The sequence below is a fragment of the Urocitellus parryii genome, chromosome 6 (genome assembly GCF_045843805.1).
Source record: "Urocitellus parryii isolate mUroPar1 chromosome 6, mUroPar1.hap1, whole genome shotgun sequence".
Taxonomy (NCBI): domain Eukaryota; kingdom Metazoa; phylum Chordata; class Mammalia; order Rodentia; family Sciuridae; genus Urocitellus; species Urocitellus parryii.
Window position 1 is genome coordinate 65,285,259 of NC_135536.1, and position 20,040 is coordinate 65,305,298.

Consider the following 20,040-nt stretch of genomic DNA (forward strand, 5'->3'; position numbering starts at 1 on the left):
TTTGGCTTAGTGTAATATTCAAGAACTTGCCCAAGGGTTCCTAGTTGAATTCTTCCTTATTAAATTCTGATTTCATGAACTCCATCACTCACATTTTACAAAAGCTGGTTTCAATGACACCCTTCTCAGCTGCAAGGCACGTCAACTGTTAAAATCACTATTTTTTTCCTTGTTTGCACGTGAAACTTCTTTGGTTACTCATGTTTCAAATTTAGCTATAACAATAGCATAAAAGAACCCTCCTATGACAAAAGATTGATTTTTGAATGTTAAAGCAATTTCTTATTTATTGGAGACCCAAACATTACATAACCCCTCAAACTAGATTAACCTCATCAACATTGCAAAAAATGGGTGTGACTTCTTATATTGCCTTAGGAACAGTAACATGATAAGACCTGGTGGTTACGTACATCATCTGATTCCCTGATAAGTTCAGTATCTTCCACTTGCACTACTGCATCAGCACCGCAGGGGATTGGAGCACCTGTTGTAACTCTCATAACTTGTCCTGGCATTACTGTCTGAGTTGGCTGGAAATACAAATATGAAATAGACTGTTGATTATCTTGCTGTTGCAAAGGAAAATATGCAGGGAATGTAACATTTTCAGATACAAACTATGAAAAAAAGTCTTATAGTGTTATTCATTTTGGGCCAATGTAATAGATCTTACCTACAAATAGGTACGCTCACACCCAAGCTGACTTATAGATACTTTAAGGTAAAAACTATTAGATATCTTTCTTTGCACCCTGTTCTCCTCTTGAAGAACTGTCATATTTGCCACTATTGTTTCTCATTCAATAATGTGAACCTTCTTAATGTAAGTGATTTGACAATCTGTAAGGAAAAAAGTAGGCCATATGATAGGAACAATACTGAAATCCTAGCACCTTTGTAATGTCATAAACTTTTCATGTTTGGCAAATGCAGTACTTTATTATCTAAACTTCCTGGCTAAATAAAGGCAAGTCAGAAAAGCATTTTAATTATTGGTCTAGAAAACTTTCCAAAATATATTAGTTCACTTAATTAATACTAAACATCTGACAAAAGTAATAACATCATTTAAAAATGACCCAGTGTTTGTAATGATCTGTATTAAACATTATTTTTTAAATTTAAAAATAAGAGTTCTCATTTGGTTGGTATAAGAGATAGGACCTGCCCTGCTAACTTCTCACTGCATGAAGAAAAGCATATTTCTGTATGATTCATCTGATAGACTTGATCAGACTTTAGGAAAATCACTTGTCTGAGGCTATGATTTAGGTCAGATTTGGAAAAATGAATGCTTCAAATTTCCCCTAAAAGAAAATCCTCAGACAATATTAATTTAAAAGATACCTTTTTAATAAGTATTTAAAATGTTAAATCATTATAACAAGAATATACTTATCACTATTGAACTATATGCTTAAATATGGTTAAACAGGACTTTTAATGTAATGTGTTTTTAACACATGCACAAATCTCTCCTTCTCCCTCTCTCTCTGTCTCTCTCATTCACATACATACAACTTAGGGACTGATTAAAGAAAAATACCCCACCTCACCACTGAAAGTACAATCAAAGTAAAATTAGATATTTCTTTGTTAGAAAAGCTTTAAAAACCTCTCTATAATATCACTGTCATAAACTATGCCACCAATTACTAGTGTTTATTGAACTCATTGTTTATGCTAGGTATAGTATTAAATGTATTATATATTTTAGAACATAAAATCTATAAAGGCAGAGATTTCTTTCACTTTCTGTTTGCCTCTCCTGATGACATCATCTTATAACTTCTGCTGTGGTCTAAAGGGCTGAACTTGATGGGTTGTTTTAACCAGGTTCACATCACTTTGGCATCTGTCTAGATTCAGCCAATGGGAGAGGCTAACAAGAGATTAGAGGGTAGAAGAGAGAGACAAGCAGAGTTTTCATTTCCTTTGTACTTTTCCTGCTGGGCTATAGTTTGGTGATGATTAGGGCACCTCTACTCAGTGAGAGCCACAGCCCCTTTGGGTGGTCCTGTTCTATAGCTATGAATCTCTGGAAGTTCAGGTAGCACTATTTCACTTACTCTTTCAGATCTTGAGGTGGTAAAAGAACCTTACTGCTGTTAACACCAAGGTGCTGACTTCCCTTTGCTGGGTTCCCTTATCCTTATCCATATTTTGGAAATAGTTCCGCAATTAATCTTCTTTAACCTCCCCTTTTCCAGACATATTGCTTTATCATCCTAAGGCTTATAAGTGTCTAGCACATAATAGGTAATCAAATATTTCTAGATTGAATGAATACTCAATATTTTATTATCACAATTGCATGAAGTATGTGCCTGGTTTCTTGGCTTACAATTCCATTTTTCTCCCTGTTTCTCCCTCACAGTCTTGGAGAAAGAGCTGCTTGGGATCAGATCTGGCATTAAGTTATGTAACTTAGATCCTTTTATTCTTTATTTGAACAAAAGACATTCTAGGATTATTCAGAATTATTACATTTTAATGTAATAATAAGAATATACTTATATATTTTCCACCAAAATAATGCATAGAATTTAAAATGAAAAGTTGAGGGTCCATCGTTTTTTAAAAATTATGTTATTCAATTCCAGATACCACATATTGTTTGGGGCATCTCTTAATCCACTATACATAACTATTTTGTGGTACAGTATTTTTCTGATGAAAAAGCATTTAAAATTTTCATATAATATGTGTTTTTTTAGAAGAGGGATTACTGCCAAATTATCTTCTGAGGTTTTGGAAAAATGGCATTTAAAATAGGCCTAAAGAAACTCTTGGTGGAAATTGAATTCTTAAGTGGATTTCAGGGTAGTTGCTGCTGAAACTGAACTTTGTTAGCCTATATCTTTGCCTCAAAGTACTCAGATTCAATGTGCTGTATTCTGGAAATTTTCTTAAAGTTTTATTGTGTTTTGGCTTTTAATTTTCTTTATTCTTGGCTTAAAACAACTCTTATGTTTTTTCTGTGATTAAGAATAAAAACATTGGCTTTTATCTTAGATCAGCAATTCTAAATGGTAGGTCAAGGATTCCTACCAGCTGACATATATTAACCCCATCTTAAAGATACTGGATATATAAAAAACATTTATATATTCACTTAGGTAGACAATATAAACAGCAATTGAATGAAGTCAGTTAAAATGGTACATTCCAGCAATATATGCAATATTTACCAATGATTATTAAGGTTAGCAGTTATTCTCTCCTTATTTTTATTTTTATATGCTTTGTATAAATGTAAAAATGGTTGAAATATGACTTTTCCTTAATGAAAGTACTGAGTTTGATTTTTGAGCTTTGTTTAAAGATAGCACTTTATAATTACACAATTGTGCTAATCAATGGGCCCAAACTATAAGTGATTTAAGGTCAAGAAATCATTTTATAAAATCACTGTCTCATTGTATATATGGCATTCCAATGGTCAAGTTTAAGTACTTTCAGTAGGTGAGCAGTTTGGCTCTTGCAGGTTCTCTGAGTTTGCTATAAAGCATGTGTGACACATTGATTATAGATAAAGGACATTATAGATAATTTAAAGAGAAACACACTTTGAGTAGAGTTTTGATTTTTTTCTTGTAAAAGTTTTATAAGAACTTATAAGCAGTTTTATAGTTCTTTTCTTCTAGGTCTCTAGCATAGTTGGCGGTCTTAACTACTAGTTTAATAAGGTTTAAGAGGTTCAGAAGGCCCCTAATCTGCTGTTATGGCTACCACAAATAATCTGCAGTTTCACAAGCATTCCATGTAACTATTTTTTAAATTCACCTCTGGATCGTTGACTCATGCTGTTCTCTCTGCCTAGAATCCCCCTTTCTCATTTCTGCTTTTGCAGAACTCTAATAAGGTTCTAATTCCATCTCTCTACTCTGCTTATGCTGAAGTGCTCAACTTCGGTTTTGTGGTCCATTGAACTTGAGTGATACCATTACCTTAACACTTAATATATTCTCTTACATTTAGTTGTATATGGTCTATTCATAATAAGAGTAGCAATTATGTATTAATGTATTCTTATCTCCAGAACCTAGCAGCAGGTATACACACACATAGTGTCCTTGATAAAATGATGGATGGATTTAACTAAAGATTAGGCAAGTATTCCTTGAATAATTCCTGCTCTGTGGACTTATTATAAAAATGATTTCTTTAGATGTCCACTGGTGATGGAAATAGGTACTAAGAAGTAAAATAAATTGAGAGTCACAAGGTAAGTCATTTATAAAAAAGAATCAAGCCTACCTATTCTTTTGTTTGCAAAATGGTCATAGGGACTATAGTCAGCTGTGTGTAACATGTCAAAGGTATTATAACTATAGTACCAGGCTTAGCTGGGGTTGTGGCTCAGCAATAGACTGCTTAGCTTCCTCCTCCTAGGCTAGGATACTCAACCACTAATATAAAGCACTCATAAGCGCTGTATAAAAATACAAATGGAAAAATATACAGACATATTTTTAAAAAAGGTGGCAGTTTGCAAAAACTATTTCTTCCTTGGCTTAACATGCACTTTCATATGTATCAACAATAGGAGAGGTTAAGGAAATACACAGAAAGATGATGCCAATAATAGTGACCCTAGTTTCCTTATTATAGCATCCATGCATTGAGGAGATCCAGTTCTAACCAGAAAAATCAGTATTTTTACAGGAAGAAAGAATCACTCAATAACAGGGCTAGAAAATGCTTGAGGAGCAGTCTCTGGGGGATATATCAAAATTATGCCATATATTAGTAAATGAGGATTCTCTAAGAGAGACTTATTTTGGTTTTCTAGGTTACCATTCTTTCAACTCTTTGATAGTCTTTTGAGTAATCCTTCTCTAAGATCTTTCACAATGCTCATAGGAGTTTAGAATTAGAGCCCCAAAACTCATAAAGCTGAAATCACAAGTGTTTTTCAGGTCTATAAATCTTACCTGTTCACCAGCTTGGGATTCCCCAATGATGAAACGATCTCCTGGGCCATCAGCAGCTAAGAGATGGAACAGAGTCAAAAATAAACATCAGTATGGACCTATACCAAGGAACAATAACCTAGATTTGGGATTCTAAAATTTCACTCAGATTATATGATAAAGTTTCAGTAAAATGGGATATATTTCTGATTTCCTAGACTAGATAATGGCTTTGTTCTTACTGGTTTGATTTTTTTAAGTCTTCAACTCCCAAATACCAATAGAAGTGGTCCTACTTGTGTCTTTTCTTGGTGTCACAGGAGATTCTTCCTGTCACCTCAATTTCCATACTTGTGGTTTTCCAATAGGAGGTTCTTGTAGCTTATTATTCTAAATAAAGAATCAATCACAGGACTGTAAAATGCTTGAGGGGCAGTCCTGAATACCACCTTATCCATGTGCATGTATTTGTGATAGGTATGTGCATACTAATGGATATCTATGTGAATCTTAACACTTAACATATCATACTTTTCCATCTTTCTATAAATTTATTTTCATTTTTATTTTAAACATCAGAAATTTATTGGTTGCTCAAAACATTACATTGATCTTGACATATCATATATCATACATTTGTTTCAAATGGGGTATGAATTCTTATTATTCCCCCATGTACAGATTGCAGGATCACGTTGATTATACAGCCATGTTTATACATACTGCCAAACAAGTGTCTGTTATAATTTATTATTTATCTACTATTCTTGTCTTCATAATAACCAAGTGAAGTAGGATGAATGTATGTTCCTTTCTTCATTCTACAGCTGAAGGAAATCCCTTACAAAATGAAGGAATTCAGACAGAAAAGATTTAAGTACCTAAAATAAATTCTGGTCAGTGGTAGATGTAATACTAACATTCAGCTCTTAATTCCTAGCACAGTATTTTTAGAAATTATGCATCAGAAATTATGTTACTTCTGAACCAGAATACATAGGTGGTACTGCATCACATTTTCCACTGCACATTTATTTATTTATTGTAGTGCTGGGGAGTAAACCCTGAGCTTTGCTCATGCTAGCAAACATTCTAATACTGACCCATACTCCCAACCCTGGGTATTTATTTTTAAATTGGAAAAGACATTTCCAGAATTGGGTGGAAAAAACTTCTCACCCAATCTTTTTCTCCTTGCTACATACAGTATAGTAGTGGTTGGATGAAAAAATATTCCTGGAAAACTCAGAAGGGTTTTACTGACATATCATTTGGGCTTCAGACCAATACTACTGGCAAGGAAGTGCCTATCTAATGAGTTTTATGATCATGACCTTACCTCTACATCATCTGTGTGTAGCAAGAGTTTGGGATACATATATAGAAAACATAACACCTTATGTATGAATATTTTAATTGTATTTGCAATAATACTGATAGATAATAAGGCAATTTGTCTTAAAAACATGACATTGTTGGTTTTTATAACTATAAAGTAGAATTTTTTTTCTAAAGTTTTAAATAAAATAGTATACATAATAAGGGTTTTGTACAGATAACTTTGGTTAACTTGATGGGGATAGGGATAAAAATTAACATTCTTGTATTTTCTTGAAATCCTATTATGTTTTAGGTGCTCATTATTATATTATAAGAGTGATACTATTTTTTTTCCTTTGGTACCAGGGATTATTAACTCAGGGGTACTTGACCACTGAGCCACATCCCCAGCCCTATTTTGTATCTGATTTAGAGACAGGGTCTCATTAAGTTGCTTAGTGCCTTGCTTTTGCTGAGGCTGGTTTTCTTGAGGCTGGCTTTGAACTTGCGATCCTTCTGTCTCAGCTTCCCAAGCTACTGGGATTATAGGAATGTGCCTTGTGCCTGGCCTATGATGCTATTTTTATTGTGTCATTTTCATGATTTCTATTTTTAAAAAATAATTTTTAAACATAAATTATTTAAAATAGTGATAAGAAGTCACTTCTTTAACAATTAATAACATCTTTCCAATGTTGTTTAACCTCTTCTCCACTTATTTTTGCAGTATTTTAAAGCAAATTATGATTTTTCTTATGGAAAATAATTAACCTGTCATTTATCTTCCAGAATTCCACACTAACTGTACCTCCAGTGTGAATAAATTTATTTTTAATTGTTTCTCTAGTAGAGAAATAATTATCAGTTTGCCACCCTCCAAATAGTTAGATATTTTCTCTTTTTACTTCTTGCCCAAGAGGAATAAGTATGTTTTTAGATTAAAACAAAACTGAATCTGAATCATGATTCTGCCATTGGCTTTAGGACTTTCAGCAAAATTACTAAACCTTCAGTTTTATTGTTGATAAAAATGAGGATAATCATACTATAAAAGTAACACCTTTTATTGCTTACTCAATCCTCTTATTTATTCAGTAAATTTCTACTGTCTGCTATTCCGTGTCATACTAGGGTCTGGGAATAATGTAGAGTAAAATCAGATATTATATTTCTATTTTAATGTAGTTCCAGTCTGTTACAAGGTTTTTCAAATTCTGGGTCACAAATGAAGGTGGGCAATAAAATCAATTTATACTATATACTCTAGGCATTCTTACCTTCTAGTACTATAGTTCTAGTACTATATTTTTCTAATTAAAAAACATAAAAAATATATCTCATAGGCTGAGCATGTTGGCAATGCCCATAGTCCCAGCTACTCTAGAGGGTGAAGCAGAAGAAACACACGAGCCCAGAAGTTTGACACCAGCCTGGGCAACAAAGCAAGACCCTGCTTCAAAAAAAAAAAAAAAAAAAAAAAAAAAAAAAAAAAGATCTCATCATCCCGGTAAGAATGGTTAATGTTTCATGAAACTTGTTTTTGCATATATATATAAAAATTAGTGTGTGTGTGTGTGTGTGTGTGTGTGTTTGCATAGGTATATACTATTGGCTTATAATGTAACAGAACTCTTAATTAAAGTCACTGATTTTGTGGGGGAAATAGGTATAAATCAAATAATCACATTCATGAATATATAAGTACAAATTTGGAAAACCATTCCAAAGGGGAAAAAATAGTTTTATCAGAGTATACAATAAAAGTATCTGAGCTACCCTGGAGGGTCAGGGAAAGCCACCCTGACAAAACGATATCTGATTTGAGTATGAAGGATGAATAAGAACTAAGCAGGTAAGGAGTGTGTGTATATGAGGGAGAGGGAGATGCTCCAGGATTATGTACAGAGAGCATTATGTTTAGAGGCCTATGGTTAATTTATACTGTTTACTCTAGGCATTCTTACCTTCTAGTACTATAGTTCCTTGAGTACCAAGATGACTCATATTTTGGCTCCATGACAGGCTATTTCTACTTCTTGCAGTATCCTTTCCTTGTCAGTGTTTCCTTCTTTTGGGTGGAGGTACGGGGGATTGAATTCAGGAGCACTTGAACACTGAGCCACATCCCCAGCCCTATTTTTTATTTTATTTAGTCACAAGGTCTCACTGGGTTGCTTAGTGCCTTGCTTTTGCTGAGGCTGGCTTTGAATTCGTGATCCTCTGCCTCGCCTGCCTCCTGAGCTGATGGGATTACAGGCGTGTGTCACTATGCCAGGCCTTATCAGTGTTTCTTGATTAAAGACCTCTTAGCTTTTAAGACTCAACTCAAGTGGCACCTTCTTTATAAAGTTTTATCTGATTACCCTCCCCTTAAGTCAACTTCTTCCCCAGGTATTCCAAAATAATTCTAAGTATGGCTTCAAAAATGTATTTTCAGTTATTTGCTTACTCATTTCAGGGGAATCCCTAGATTTTGTCATACAATAGATGTTAAATAAATGTTCAGTCACAGTGTAAATGTTCAATAAATAGTAAGCATGGTTCTTAAGAATCTTTTTAGAGGCCTGGCATGATAGTATATGCCTTAATCCCAGTGACTTGAGAGACTGAGGCAGGAGGATTGCAAATTCGAGGCAGTCTCAGAAATTTAGCGAGGCCCTAAGAAACTTAGGGAGAGCCTGTCACAAATTAAAAAAGAAAAAGGACTGGGGTGTAGCTCAGAGGTAAAGTGCCCCTGGGTTAAATCACTAGCACCAAAAATCCCAAAACAAAACAACAACAACAAAAACCCACCAAACCTGGGCTGGGATTGTGGCTCAGTGGTAGCATGTGTGAGGCCCTGGGTTTGATTCTCAGCACCGCATATAAGTAAATAAAATAAAGGGCTGTTGACAACTAAAAAATATTTAAAAAAACCCCACCAAACTGAAACAAACCAAACCAAACCAAAAAACTCTTTTTAGAAAGATGCAAGCAATAATAGTTTACAATAATAGTTTGTTTTCCAGTGGTAAATGTATCTCTATATTGCTGGCTAAGAAAGGTTCAGTTAACCAACAACATAGAAAGTTCTTGTTCCCAACAAGAGTTATTTTTATCATTTCCCTTTAACCATGTTTCCTAAACTTTAATGTTCATCCAAATCATCTGGGGAACTTGTTAAAATACAGATTCTGGTCAGTAAGGTCTGGGATTAAGAAGGTGATGCTGGTCCTTAGACTTCCCTTTTTGAGGGGCAGAGAACTACAAAATCAATTGAATACAAAAAAGGTCTAACTAAAAAAAAAAAACAAAACAATAAAAATTAGTGAACCACAAAAGACCTTATTTTACATGAACAATAAGCGTCACTATTTTCTTACAGACACAGAAAAAAAAAGATCAACCTATTTAACTTGATGATAGCTGATTTTAAAATATGTTAAAATACTTTTTTAAAAAGTTTCTTTTTTCCAAGATGAATTCTATAAGCTAAGGGGGGAAGGAACAGAAGTGGAGGTTTCGTGGCACATGAACCTAAAGCTTGAAAAAACAAAACTAACCACTGTATGCTATCAGAAAAGATAGATGGGGCTGGGGTTATAGCACAGTGGTAGAGTGCTTGCCTAGCATGTGTGAGGGCACTGGGTTTGATCCTCAGCACGACATAAAAATAAATAAAATAAAGGTCCATCAGCAACTAAAAAAAATAAAAGATAGGTAGATTCCAAGGATTTCTGTAAACTCCTTTTCCTCCTAATTCTGACATAACTGCTAATAAGTTTTCTTTTCTGCTTTGTAACTTTAGAATTTAATTTAAAGGAAGTAATAAAAGCAACATAAATCAAACTCTAATAGTACATGCATTATATAAATATTGTATAAAGCTTAAAGTTAGATCTTGAAATTGCTCTCTTCCTCCTCCTTTTTTCATGTCCAGAAAACACTTATCCTTTTTTTTTTTGTAGCTGGGATGAACTCAGGGGTATTTATTCACTAAGCCACATCCCCAGACCTTTTTATATTTTATTTAGAGACAGGATCTCACTAAGTTTCTTAGGGCCTCACTAAATTGCTGAGGCTGGCTTTGAACTTGTGATCTTCCTGCCTCAGCCTCACAAGCTGCTGGGAATACAGGCGTGAGCCACTGTGCCTGGCAACACTTTTACTTTTGTTCACATATTTATTTGAAGAATTTATATCATTTGACATAAAATTGATTCTAGGAGATAACTATTCATTGTGGCACTGTATAGAAAATAGCCATTTTCAAAGCATTTGCCATAGATTTATTCTTTATTTCTTTTTCCAGCACCATATGCAATCTCTCCTTAAGCCTCTTGAAATACTGTATAGTTATTCATTTATTTTCAATAATAAAGAATTTCATCATTTCTATGTTAGGACTGAATAAACTGAGGCCTCTATAAATAACATAACTTTCAGAGATCCTAGAAAATATTTTTGACAGAGGAAGAAGGCAGAAGTGTTAACAATTCATCTGCTCTGATTGTGAAACTACAACTGTATGATAGACACAGGGTAACAGCATTTAAGTATATACTAAAATCAAGATTACAGAAAGAGTTGGGGCAGGGAATGTGAAAAGAGAAGGTAACAACATTGGGGTGAAAGGGTCAATATAGCAATTACGTGGGGAACTAAATTGGGGAAATTGTTTGGGGTTTTAATTGTACTGTCTTTTCTTATGGACAAGTGGGAGCTGGGAATAGGATAAGAGAGAGATATTTGGTATTCTTTTCCAGGGGAAATGCCTGTTTATTGTTACTATTGGGAAAGAAGGTATTTATTTCCTCAAATATAGTATTTTAAACTCTCTAGAAATAACTAAAATTAATTATTCCAAGTTATTCATCACATAAATAATATTCCTCTTTTGCATCTGAGTATTCTACAGTGGAAGGTAATAACAGGCTACCAAATGGGTTGAAAAACCAGATGAGGCGGAAGATGATTCAAACAGAATAGAAACCCTGAGACATGAACATTACTGCAAGAATAAGAACTGATTCTAAATCAGAATGGTTGTGGACTGTTCATATTGAATTTTAGTGTACTTTAGCATAATGGATTTCAGTTAAACACATAAACTGTTAATAACAGCCAAGCAGTAAGATAATGGGTTGTTTCATAATGTTCTTTTTGATTTTCTGATTAAAGTATTTTAAACCAGAATGTAAAAAAGAAAAGAGAAATTAAAAATTTACTCAGATGGAAAGAATTTCTCTTAATATATCCTTTCAGGATTGTATATTATACAGGGTTTTCATAATAATTCCTGGGTTATTAAAATAGTCCCTTTCTCTAAATGATGCCAACACAAGTTCTGAAGGGATAAATCTTTCAACTTAAACTTTTTGAATAAATTTAAACTTGAGATTCAGAGGTATTTTTGCCTTTATTAATATCTAGGAAGAAACTGTGAGACGACAGGTACCCACATTGATACTAGTGGGTATAAATGCATCAAGAGGATGATCAGTGTGATCAGTGTTAAGGAAGAAATAAAATTTCAAAAACATGAAGAATAAAAATATTATAGTGACTCTAATTCTTAATATGCCACTTTCATTTTCTTTTTTTCCCTATTTTTATCTTTCAAATTCTCTCCTTCCTGAATATGGTTTTAGGTTTAGTAGATCTTCCTGTTACATATATCATTATCACTTGATTTCTTCATTCCTGACATTCTATTCTTTCTGTTTTTAAAAAATCTTTTTTTTAAAAATTTCCTTAGTCACTTTATTACTATCTTGACTGTTCAACCCACATACCTTAAAGCAAGTGATCCTCCAACTGGTTTGGAGTTTTATCCCACTTGTTTCTGAAGGATACTGGCTAATCCAGAGCAAGTTAGCAACCTCTTACACCTAGAGGGTTAGCAATGCTCACGAGTGCCACTGGTTATTACTGGAAGGCCTAAGGCAAAGGCAAAGGGGAAGAAAAAAGGGAGAATAAAGGAAGTGGGGAGAAAGGAACTGAGTAAAGGAAGACAGAGGTGGAGAGAAGGAGGTACACAAAGTAGAAAGTGGTAGAGAGCCATAACAATTGCCTCAAGGATTTCTTTTTTTTTTGGACTAAAACACTGCCTGGGGTGATAGTATGTCAGTGAAAAGACTAATAAATACAGTTACCTTTTAAATGAAAATCTTAATTACTAATAGAGTTTATCTTCCTGAATTAGAGACAAAATACACACTGAAAAATTCAGCTTTGTTAAAAAAACATGTCTTTTTGTCCACCAAAGACTATTGATGCTTCGATTATAATGTATAATAAGCATACCTACTTTGAGATTTAACCAAATCCACAATAATCATGTTATATGTTATGTCTTTGTTATAAGTTCATATCTTAGAGAACTAGGAAAATTTTGTGAGAAAGAATGTGAATCAGTTGCATGTTAGATAATATCTTGGACTTTTTATACTGTGAAATGTCATTTGAAAATTTTCTTTTTGGGTAAATAACTAAAAATAACACTATTCCAAAACAAAAGAATAAAGAAGATACTGAATAGTAACTTTATATAAAAAAATGGATTCTATAGTAACAAAAAGGCTCTTTTATGGCTCATCTGGGTTAAGTTTTGGGTAACAAAAAAGGTAAGTGCAATGGTTTCTTTTTTATTGAGTTGCTTTTAGTTACCTCAGTTAAAAATTACAGAATAACATTCTCTTTGAGAATAATACTGCATAAATAATTTATTTCTCACTCTTCTACTGTATATTTCTCTAGTATTTAATCTGCTGTGGTTGTTTTACTCTGTAAGTAAAAACTGTCATTTTATAGTAATACTGTATGGCCACAAATTATAAGATCAAAACTGAATTTAGATGGGGAATAAGAAATAAGAATAATCAATAAAGCTATGGTAAAAATAAAATAATTTTCTTTCTGGACAGTATTCATTCTCAAATACTACAGAAGGAATTTATTTGAAAGGAAAAAAATATAAAAGCCATTAGAAGTTATTTATTTTGGCTTTCTCAGTTTCAGAAGTAGTCTGATCTAGTGATATTAAGCTAAATGAGGCACATTCAAGATAGATTTTTTTTGGGAAAAAGTACTCTAGGGGAAATTAAAATATAAAAACCAATCTTCCCACTATCTTATTTACACAGACTATGAGAGTAACAATTCAGATAAATATCCTTTTTTTCAGAGATTTTTTAAGAAAATATAATAATAATAATAATAATAGTGATAATAGTTATTACTATCAAACATTTAAAAAATTATTGAGTTCTTTTTTTGTGTGTGCCAGGCATTTTATAAGGTTTTCTATGGTCTTATTTAATCCTCAAAACAACTCGTCAGAATAAGTGTTATTATAATTATCACTATTTTACAAATGAGAAAATCAAGGCTTAAAAATTTTGTGACTTTGTTAAAGTTACATAGATGATTCTAGTATTAGAACCCCAAGTCTGACTTTGGGCAAAGCCCATACACACCCTTAACCATTTGCTACACTGCCTTCCAATATAAAAAGATACTGCTAAGAAATACTAATAGAATATGAAGGAGATTAATGAATACATCTAATTACAAGAAAAAATTTACTTTAAGGCTAGATGTGGTTAAAAAAAACAAAAAGCAAGTAAGAGAAGATACATATTTAACTGACATTAAAAAGGAATTGGCCTATGAGGAAATAGACATGTTTAACCTAATTGAAGTATTATAAAATATATACATGTACTGAAACATTACATGGTACTCCAACAATATGTATACTTTTTATATTTTAGTTAAAAATAAATAAATGATTGGACTTTTAAACAATGCTGATAAATTAAGAAATTTTTTAGTTTTCTTTGTTATAAGCCTTGAATCAATAATTAATAATGTAATATTGATGTATTGTTATTTTGAAGTTGCTGAGTAGATTTTAAGTGTTTTTATCACAAATAATAAGGTAATGCATATGTTGATTAGCTCAATTGAACCACTGTACAATGTATACATATTTCAAAATATCATGCTGTACATGGAAAAACAAAACAAAAACAAAAAAATCCAATAATAGTTTCTGAGCAATTTAGTTTATTTTTATTTTGGGTTCTTAGATTGGATTTTGGGTAGGCATGTGCTATTTAGTTTTTGCTTTTAAGCTTTATGCAATCTCAGGCAACTCTGAGGGCATGGCTGCTAGTACCATCTGGGGCTCCAGAGCTTTGAAATATGGCATCTTTCAGAGAAAGGTTTCCCTCATACTTGCTTTACATGAAGCCTTTTACTAATGTTTGATTTTGAAGCAAGAGAACAGACTGTCTCACTTAATGCCTATGTTGAGAATTGGCTCACTTTCCCGAGACTGTATAGATATTTTCAACAGAAAATATTTAGAACACTAGACAAAGACTAATTTCTGTCTGGCATGTGTAGGGGTCAATAAATAAATTATAGTAACTGTGTTTTTATTTGATCATTATATATTATTTGTAAACAAGAGTTGTCTTTTAACTATCATATTTTCATTGAAAAGTTTTAATTATGATTGTGCCATAAAATTTATAATTGTAGATAAGCATGATTATCTGTGAATTTAAGTTATTCTAACAATCACAGGGGAAATACACATAACAGTAATTGGGTGCCTGGGCTGAGACAAAAAAAATGAAAAAAAAATACAGCATGAATATGATGAACTCAAGTAAACAAAAACATTTACCTCGGACAGCATAGCCATCTTTTACCGATGCTGGGAAGGGGGGTAGGTTGTCTTTTGCATATACATCTTGAGCAAGGACTCGCCCCATTCCATCTGATAGAAAAAAAGGAAATATGAATATTGTTAACAATGGGGTGAGCAAGCAGTCTTAAACAAGATGGGGTGAATACTTGTCTGACACCACTTATGATGGGCTCAGTCAGATTTCCTGATTTCAGTCCTAGGGAATAGGAGACAGAAAGAAAAGGTGCATCCTAGTACTTAAAATAAAAGATTACGTTCAGTTAACCATAGTAATTTTGCAGAGATTATATGAATGTGGGTTGCTATACAATCAACAAAGATGTGCTCTGATGATGTGTCATTATTTCTTTAACAACCCAAATACGATGTTCTTTAAAAATAAAGCCAAATCTTCAACATTTTCATATCCACTGATTCAGTAATTTCCCTTCTAGAAATCTACCCTCAGAAAATAGATTAATTTTGATGCACATTTATTTTTAATTTTTAAATTTTTATTATTATTATTTTTTAGTTATACATGACAGTAGAGTATATTCTGATGAATTTAAACAAATATGGAGTACATCTTATTCTAATCAGGTATCCCAGTTTTGTGGTTGTATATGATGTGGAGATTCACTGTGGTATATTTATATATGTACACAGGAAAATTAAATCAGATTCCTTCTAGTGTCTTTCCTATTCTTATTCCCCTCCCTTTCCTTCATTCCTCTTTGTCTAAACCAATTACCTTCTAATTCACACCCTCCCCCACTTATTTTGGTTAGTCTCCACATATCAGAGAAAAATCTGAACTTTGTTTTTTAGGGATTGGCTTATTTCACTTAGCATGATAGTCCCCAGATCCAGCAATTTACCAGCAAAAGTCAGAAAGTTATTCTTTTTTTTTATGGCCGAGTAATATGCCCATGTGTATATATAACACATTTTCTTTATTTATTCATCTGTCAAAGGACACCTAGGTTGGTTCTACTTTGAATTGAGTTGCTATAAACATTGATGTGGCTAGATCATTGTAGTATGCTGATTTTTTAGTCCTTTAGGTATAAACCTAGGAGTGGATAGCTGGATCAAATGGTGGTTCCATTCCAAGTTTTCTGAGGAATCTCCATACTGCTTTCTAGAGTGGTTGCACTAATTTGCAATTCCACAAGCAATATGAGTATACCTTCTCCCCCACATCCTCAAACATTTGTTTTACTTGTATTCTTGATAATAGTCATTCTGACTACACTGAGATGGAATCTCAGTGCAGTTTTAATTTGCATTTTTCCAGTTGCTATAGAGGTTGAACAATTTTTCATATATTATTCACATAGTTTTTCTTCTGTAAAGTGTCTGCTTAGTTTTGGTGACCATCTATTGTTTGGGTTATTTGTTTTTTTGGTGTTAAATTCTTTGAATTCTTTATATATCCTGGAGATTAATGTTCGGAGGTGTAGGTGGCAAAGATTTTCTCCTATTCTGTAGGCTCTCTCTTCATGCTCTTGTTTCTTTTGCTGTGAAGAAACTTTTTAGTTTGATGACATTCAATTTATTGATTCTTGTTTTTACTTGTTGTACTTTAGGAGTCTTGTTGAGGAAGGAGGTTCCTAAGCAAACAAAAGCCTTCTATAGGGCTTTTGGTCTTTGATACACTTTGAGTTGAGTTTTGTGTAGGGTGATAGCTAGAGGTTAAATTTCATTCTACTATGTATGGATTTCCACTTTTCCCAGCATCATTTGTTAAAAAGGCTATCTTTTCTACAATGTATGTTTTTGGTGTCTTTGTCTAATATGAGGTTACTGTATTTATGTGGGTATGGCTCTGTGTCTTCTCTTCTGTTCCATTGGTCTTCATGTCTGTTTTTATGCCAATACCATGCTATTTTTGTTACTATAGCCTGTAATGTAATTTCAGGACTGGTATTGTTGTTTCCTGCTTCACTTTTCTCACTAAGGATTGCTTTGGCTATTCTGGGCCTCTTATTTTTCCAAATTAATTTCATGATTGCCTTTTCTACTTCTATAAAGGATGCTATTGGATTTTTAATAGGAATTGCATTAAATCTATATAGTGCTCTTGGTTGCATGGCTGTTCTGATAATATTAAGTCTGCCTATCCAAGAACATGGGAGATCTTTCTGTGATACACATTTATTTCAGAGTTGTTTACATTAGTTCAAAAATGGAAATCAAAAGAGCAGTAATATAGGTATTTAAAAAAAGGTCTATCCTTATGATTAAATATTATGCTGCCTAAAATAATACTTACAAAGAATATTCATGGACAAAAGAAAACTTAAAATGTGTATTTAAAAAATGCACAATTGAACATTTAATATATAATCTTAACTACATTAAGATGTATGTATATCGGAGCCAACTTTTTCTTCTATCAGGCGCAGAATCTCTGATTTGATATCAAGCTCCTTGATCCATTTTGAGTTAACTTTTGTGCATGGCGAGAGAAAGGGGTTCAGCTTCATTTTGTTGCATATGGATTTCCAGTTTTCCCAGCACCATTTGTTGAAGATGCTATCCTTCCTCCATTGCATGCTTTTAGCCCCTTTATCAAATATAAGAAAGTTGTAATTTTGTGGATTGGTCTCTGTGTCCTCTATTCTGTACCATTGGTTCACCTGCCTGTTTTGGTACCAGTACCATGCTGTTTTTGTTACTATTGCTCTGTAGTACAGTTTGAAATCTGGTATCACTATACCTCCAGATTCATACTTCCTGCTTAGAATTGCTTTTGCTATTCTGGGTCTTTTGTTTTTCCATAAGAATTTCATGATTGGCTTTATCTATTTCTACAAGAAATGCCGTTGGGATTTTGATTGGCATTGCATTGAACCTGTAGAGAACCTTTGGTAATATCGCCATTTTGATGACGTTAGTTCTGCCTATCCATGAACAGGATATATTTTTCCATCTTCTAAGATCTTCTTCTATTTCTCTCTTTAGGGTTCTGTAGTTTTCATTGTATAAATCTTTTACCTCTTTTGTTAGGTTGATTCCCAAGTATTTTATTTTATTTTTTGAGGATATTGTGAATGGGGTGGTTTAACTCATTTCCATTTCAGAAGTTTTGTTGCTGATATACAGAAATGCCTTTGATTTATGCGTGTTGATTTTGTATCCTGCCACTTTGCTGAATTCATTTATTAGTTCTAGTAGTTTCTTTGTAGACCCTTTTGGATCTTCTAGGTATAGAATCATGTCGTCAGCAAATAGTGATAATTTAAGTTCTTCTTTTCCTATTTTTATGCCTTTAATTTCTTTTGTCTGTCTAATTGCTGTGGCTAGTATTTCAAGAACTAAATTGAATAGAAGTGGTGAGAGAGGGCATCCCTGTCTTGTTAAAGATTTTAGAGGGAATGCCTTCAATTTTTCTCCATTCAGAATGATGCTAGCCTGAGGCTTAGCATAGATAGCTTTTACAATGTCGAAGTAAGTTCCTGTTATCCCTAGTTTTTCTAATGTTTTGAACACAAAGAGATCTACATATTGTGGGGTCGGGCTCCAAATTCCTTAATAGGACGCCCATAGCCCAGCCCAAGAGTTAATAACAAGAATAAACAAATGGGACTTAAACTAAAAAGTTTTTTCTCAACAAGAGAATAAGAGAACTAAATAGGGAGCCCACATCCTGGGAACAAATTTTTACTCCTCACACTTCAGATAGAGCCCTAATTTCCAGAATATACAAAGAACTCAAAAAATTAGACAATAAGATAACAAATTACCCAATCAACAAATGGGCCAAGGACCTGAACAGACACTTCTCAGAGGAGGACATACAATCAATCAACAAGTACATGAAAAAATGCTCACCATCTCTAGCAGTCAGAGAAATGCAAATCAAAACCACCCTAAGATACCATCTCACTCCAGTAAGATTGGCAACCATTATGAAGTCAAACAACAATAAGTGCTGGCAAGGATGTGGGGAAAAGGGTACACTTGTACATTGCTGGTGGGACTGCAAATTGGTGCGGCCAATTTGGAAAGCAGTATGGAGATTCCTTGGAAAGCTGAGAATGGAACCACCATTTGACCCAGCTATTCCCCTTCTCGGACTATTCCCTGAAGACCTTAAAAGAGGGATACTACAGGGATACTGTCACATCAATGATCATAGCAGCACAATTCACAATAGCTAGAACCAACCCAGATGCCCTTCAATAGATGGATGGATAAAAAAAAAAAACCGTGGCATTTATACACCATGGAGTATTACGCAGCACTAAAAAATGACAAGATCATGGAATTTGCAGGAAATGGATGGCACTAGAATAGATTATGCTTAGTGAAGCTAGCCAATCCTTAAAAAACAAATGCCAATTGTCTTCTTTGATTTAAGGAGAGCAACTAAGAACTGAGCAGGGAGGAGGAGCATGAGGAAAAGATTAACATTAAACAGAGACGAGTGGTGGGAGGGAAAGGGAGAGAGAAGGGAAATTGCATGGAAATGGAAGGAAACCCTCAATGTTATACATACAAGAGGTTGTGAGGGGAAAGGGGGGGGGACAAGGGAGAGAACTGAACAACAGCAGATGAGGTAGAGAGGGAAGATGGGAGGGGAGGGGAGGGGGATAGCAGGGGATAGGAAAGGCAGCAGAATACAACAGTCACTAATGGCATTATGTAAAAATGTGAATGTGTAACTGATGTGATTCTGCAATTTGTATTTGGGGTAAAACTGGGAGTTCATAACTCACTTGAATCAAATGTATGAAAGATGATATGTCAAGAGCTTTGTAAAGTTTTGAACAACCAATAAAAAAAGATGTATATGTGTGTGTATATATATATGTAAGTATCAATGGACAAGACAAAAAGGACATGCAGAAAAATGCAAAGCACTTGTTATTTCAGAATGTTGGAATAATTTATGATAATTTTTATTCACTTTGCTATTGTTTTATGAAAATTTCCAAGTTTTCTACAATAAACACAAGTCATTTTTATATTCATAATGGTTTTCATTATTAAACAGAAAAAAATAATAATAGGAAGGAATTTCCCGGTCATTCCATTTGAATTTTAGAATTTGATTTTGACTTCATTAACCTAAATGATTTAGTGACAGTTAAAATGCACTAGGGGATGGGG

The 20,040-nt window shown here is 33.5% G+C and overlaps 1 protein-coding gene across 5 annotated transcripts in view; it reads right to left on the reverse strand.

Annotated features, from left to right (window-relative positions):
• The window catches only part of Gphn (gephyrin), a 602,355-nt gene that overhangs the window by 81,139 nt on the left and 501,176 nt on the right, over positions 1 to 20,040 (reverse strand). For all 5 annotated transcript variants that reach the window (XM_077799519.1, XM_026385121.2, XM_026385119.2 and 2 more), the window contains 3 exons: positions 14,917 to 15,009; positions 4,941 to 4,996; positions 414 to 533 (listed from right to left, as the gene is read on the reverse strand). In XM_077799519.1, coding sequence (XP_077655645.1) covers positions 414 to 533; positions 4,941 to 4,996; positions 14,917 to 15,009 — 269 coding nt within the window. The remainder of the gene's footprint in view (positions 1 to 413; positions 534 to 4,940; positions 4,997 to 14,916; positions 15,010 to 20,040) is intronic.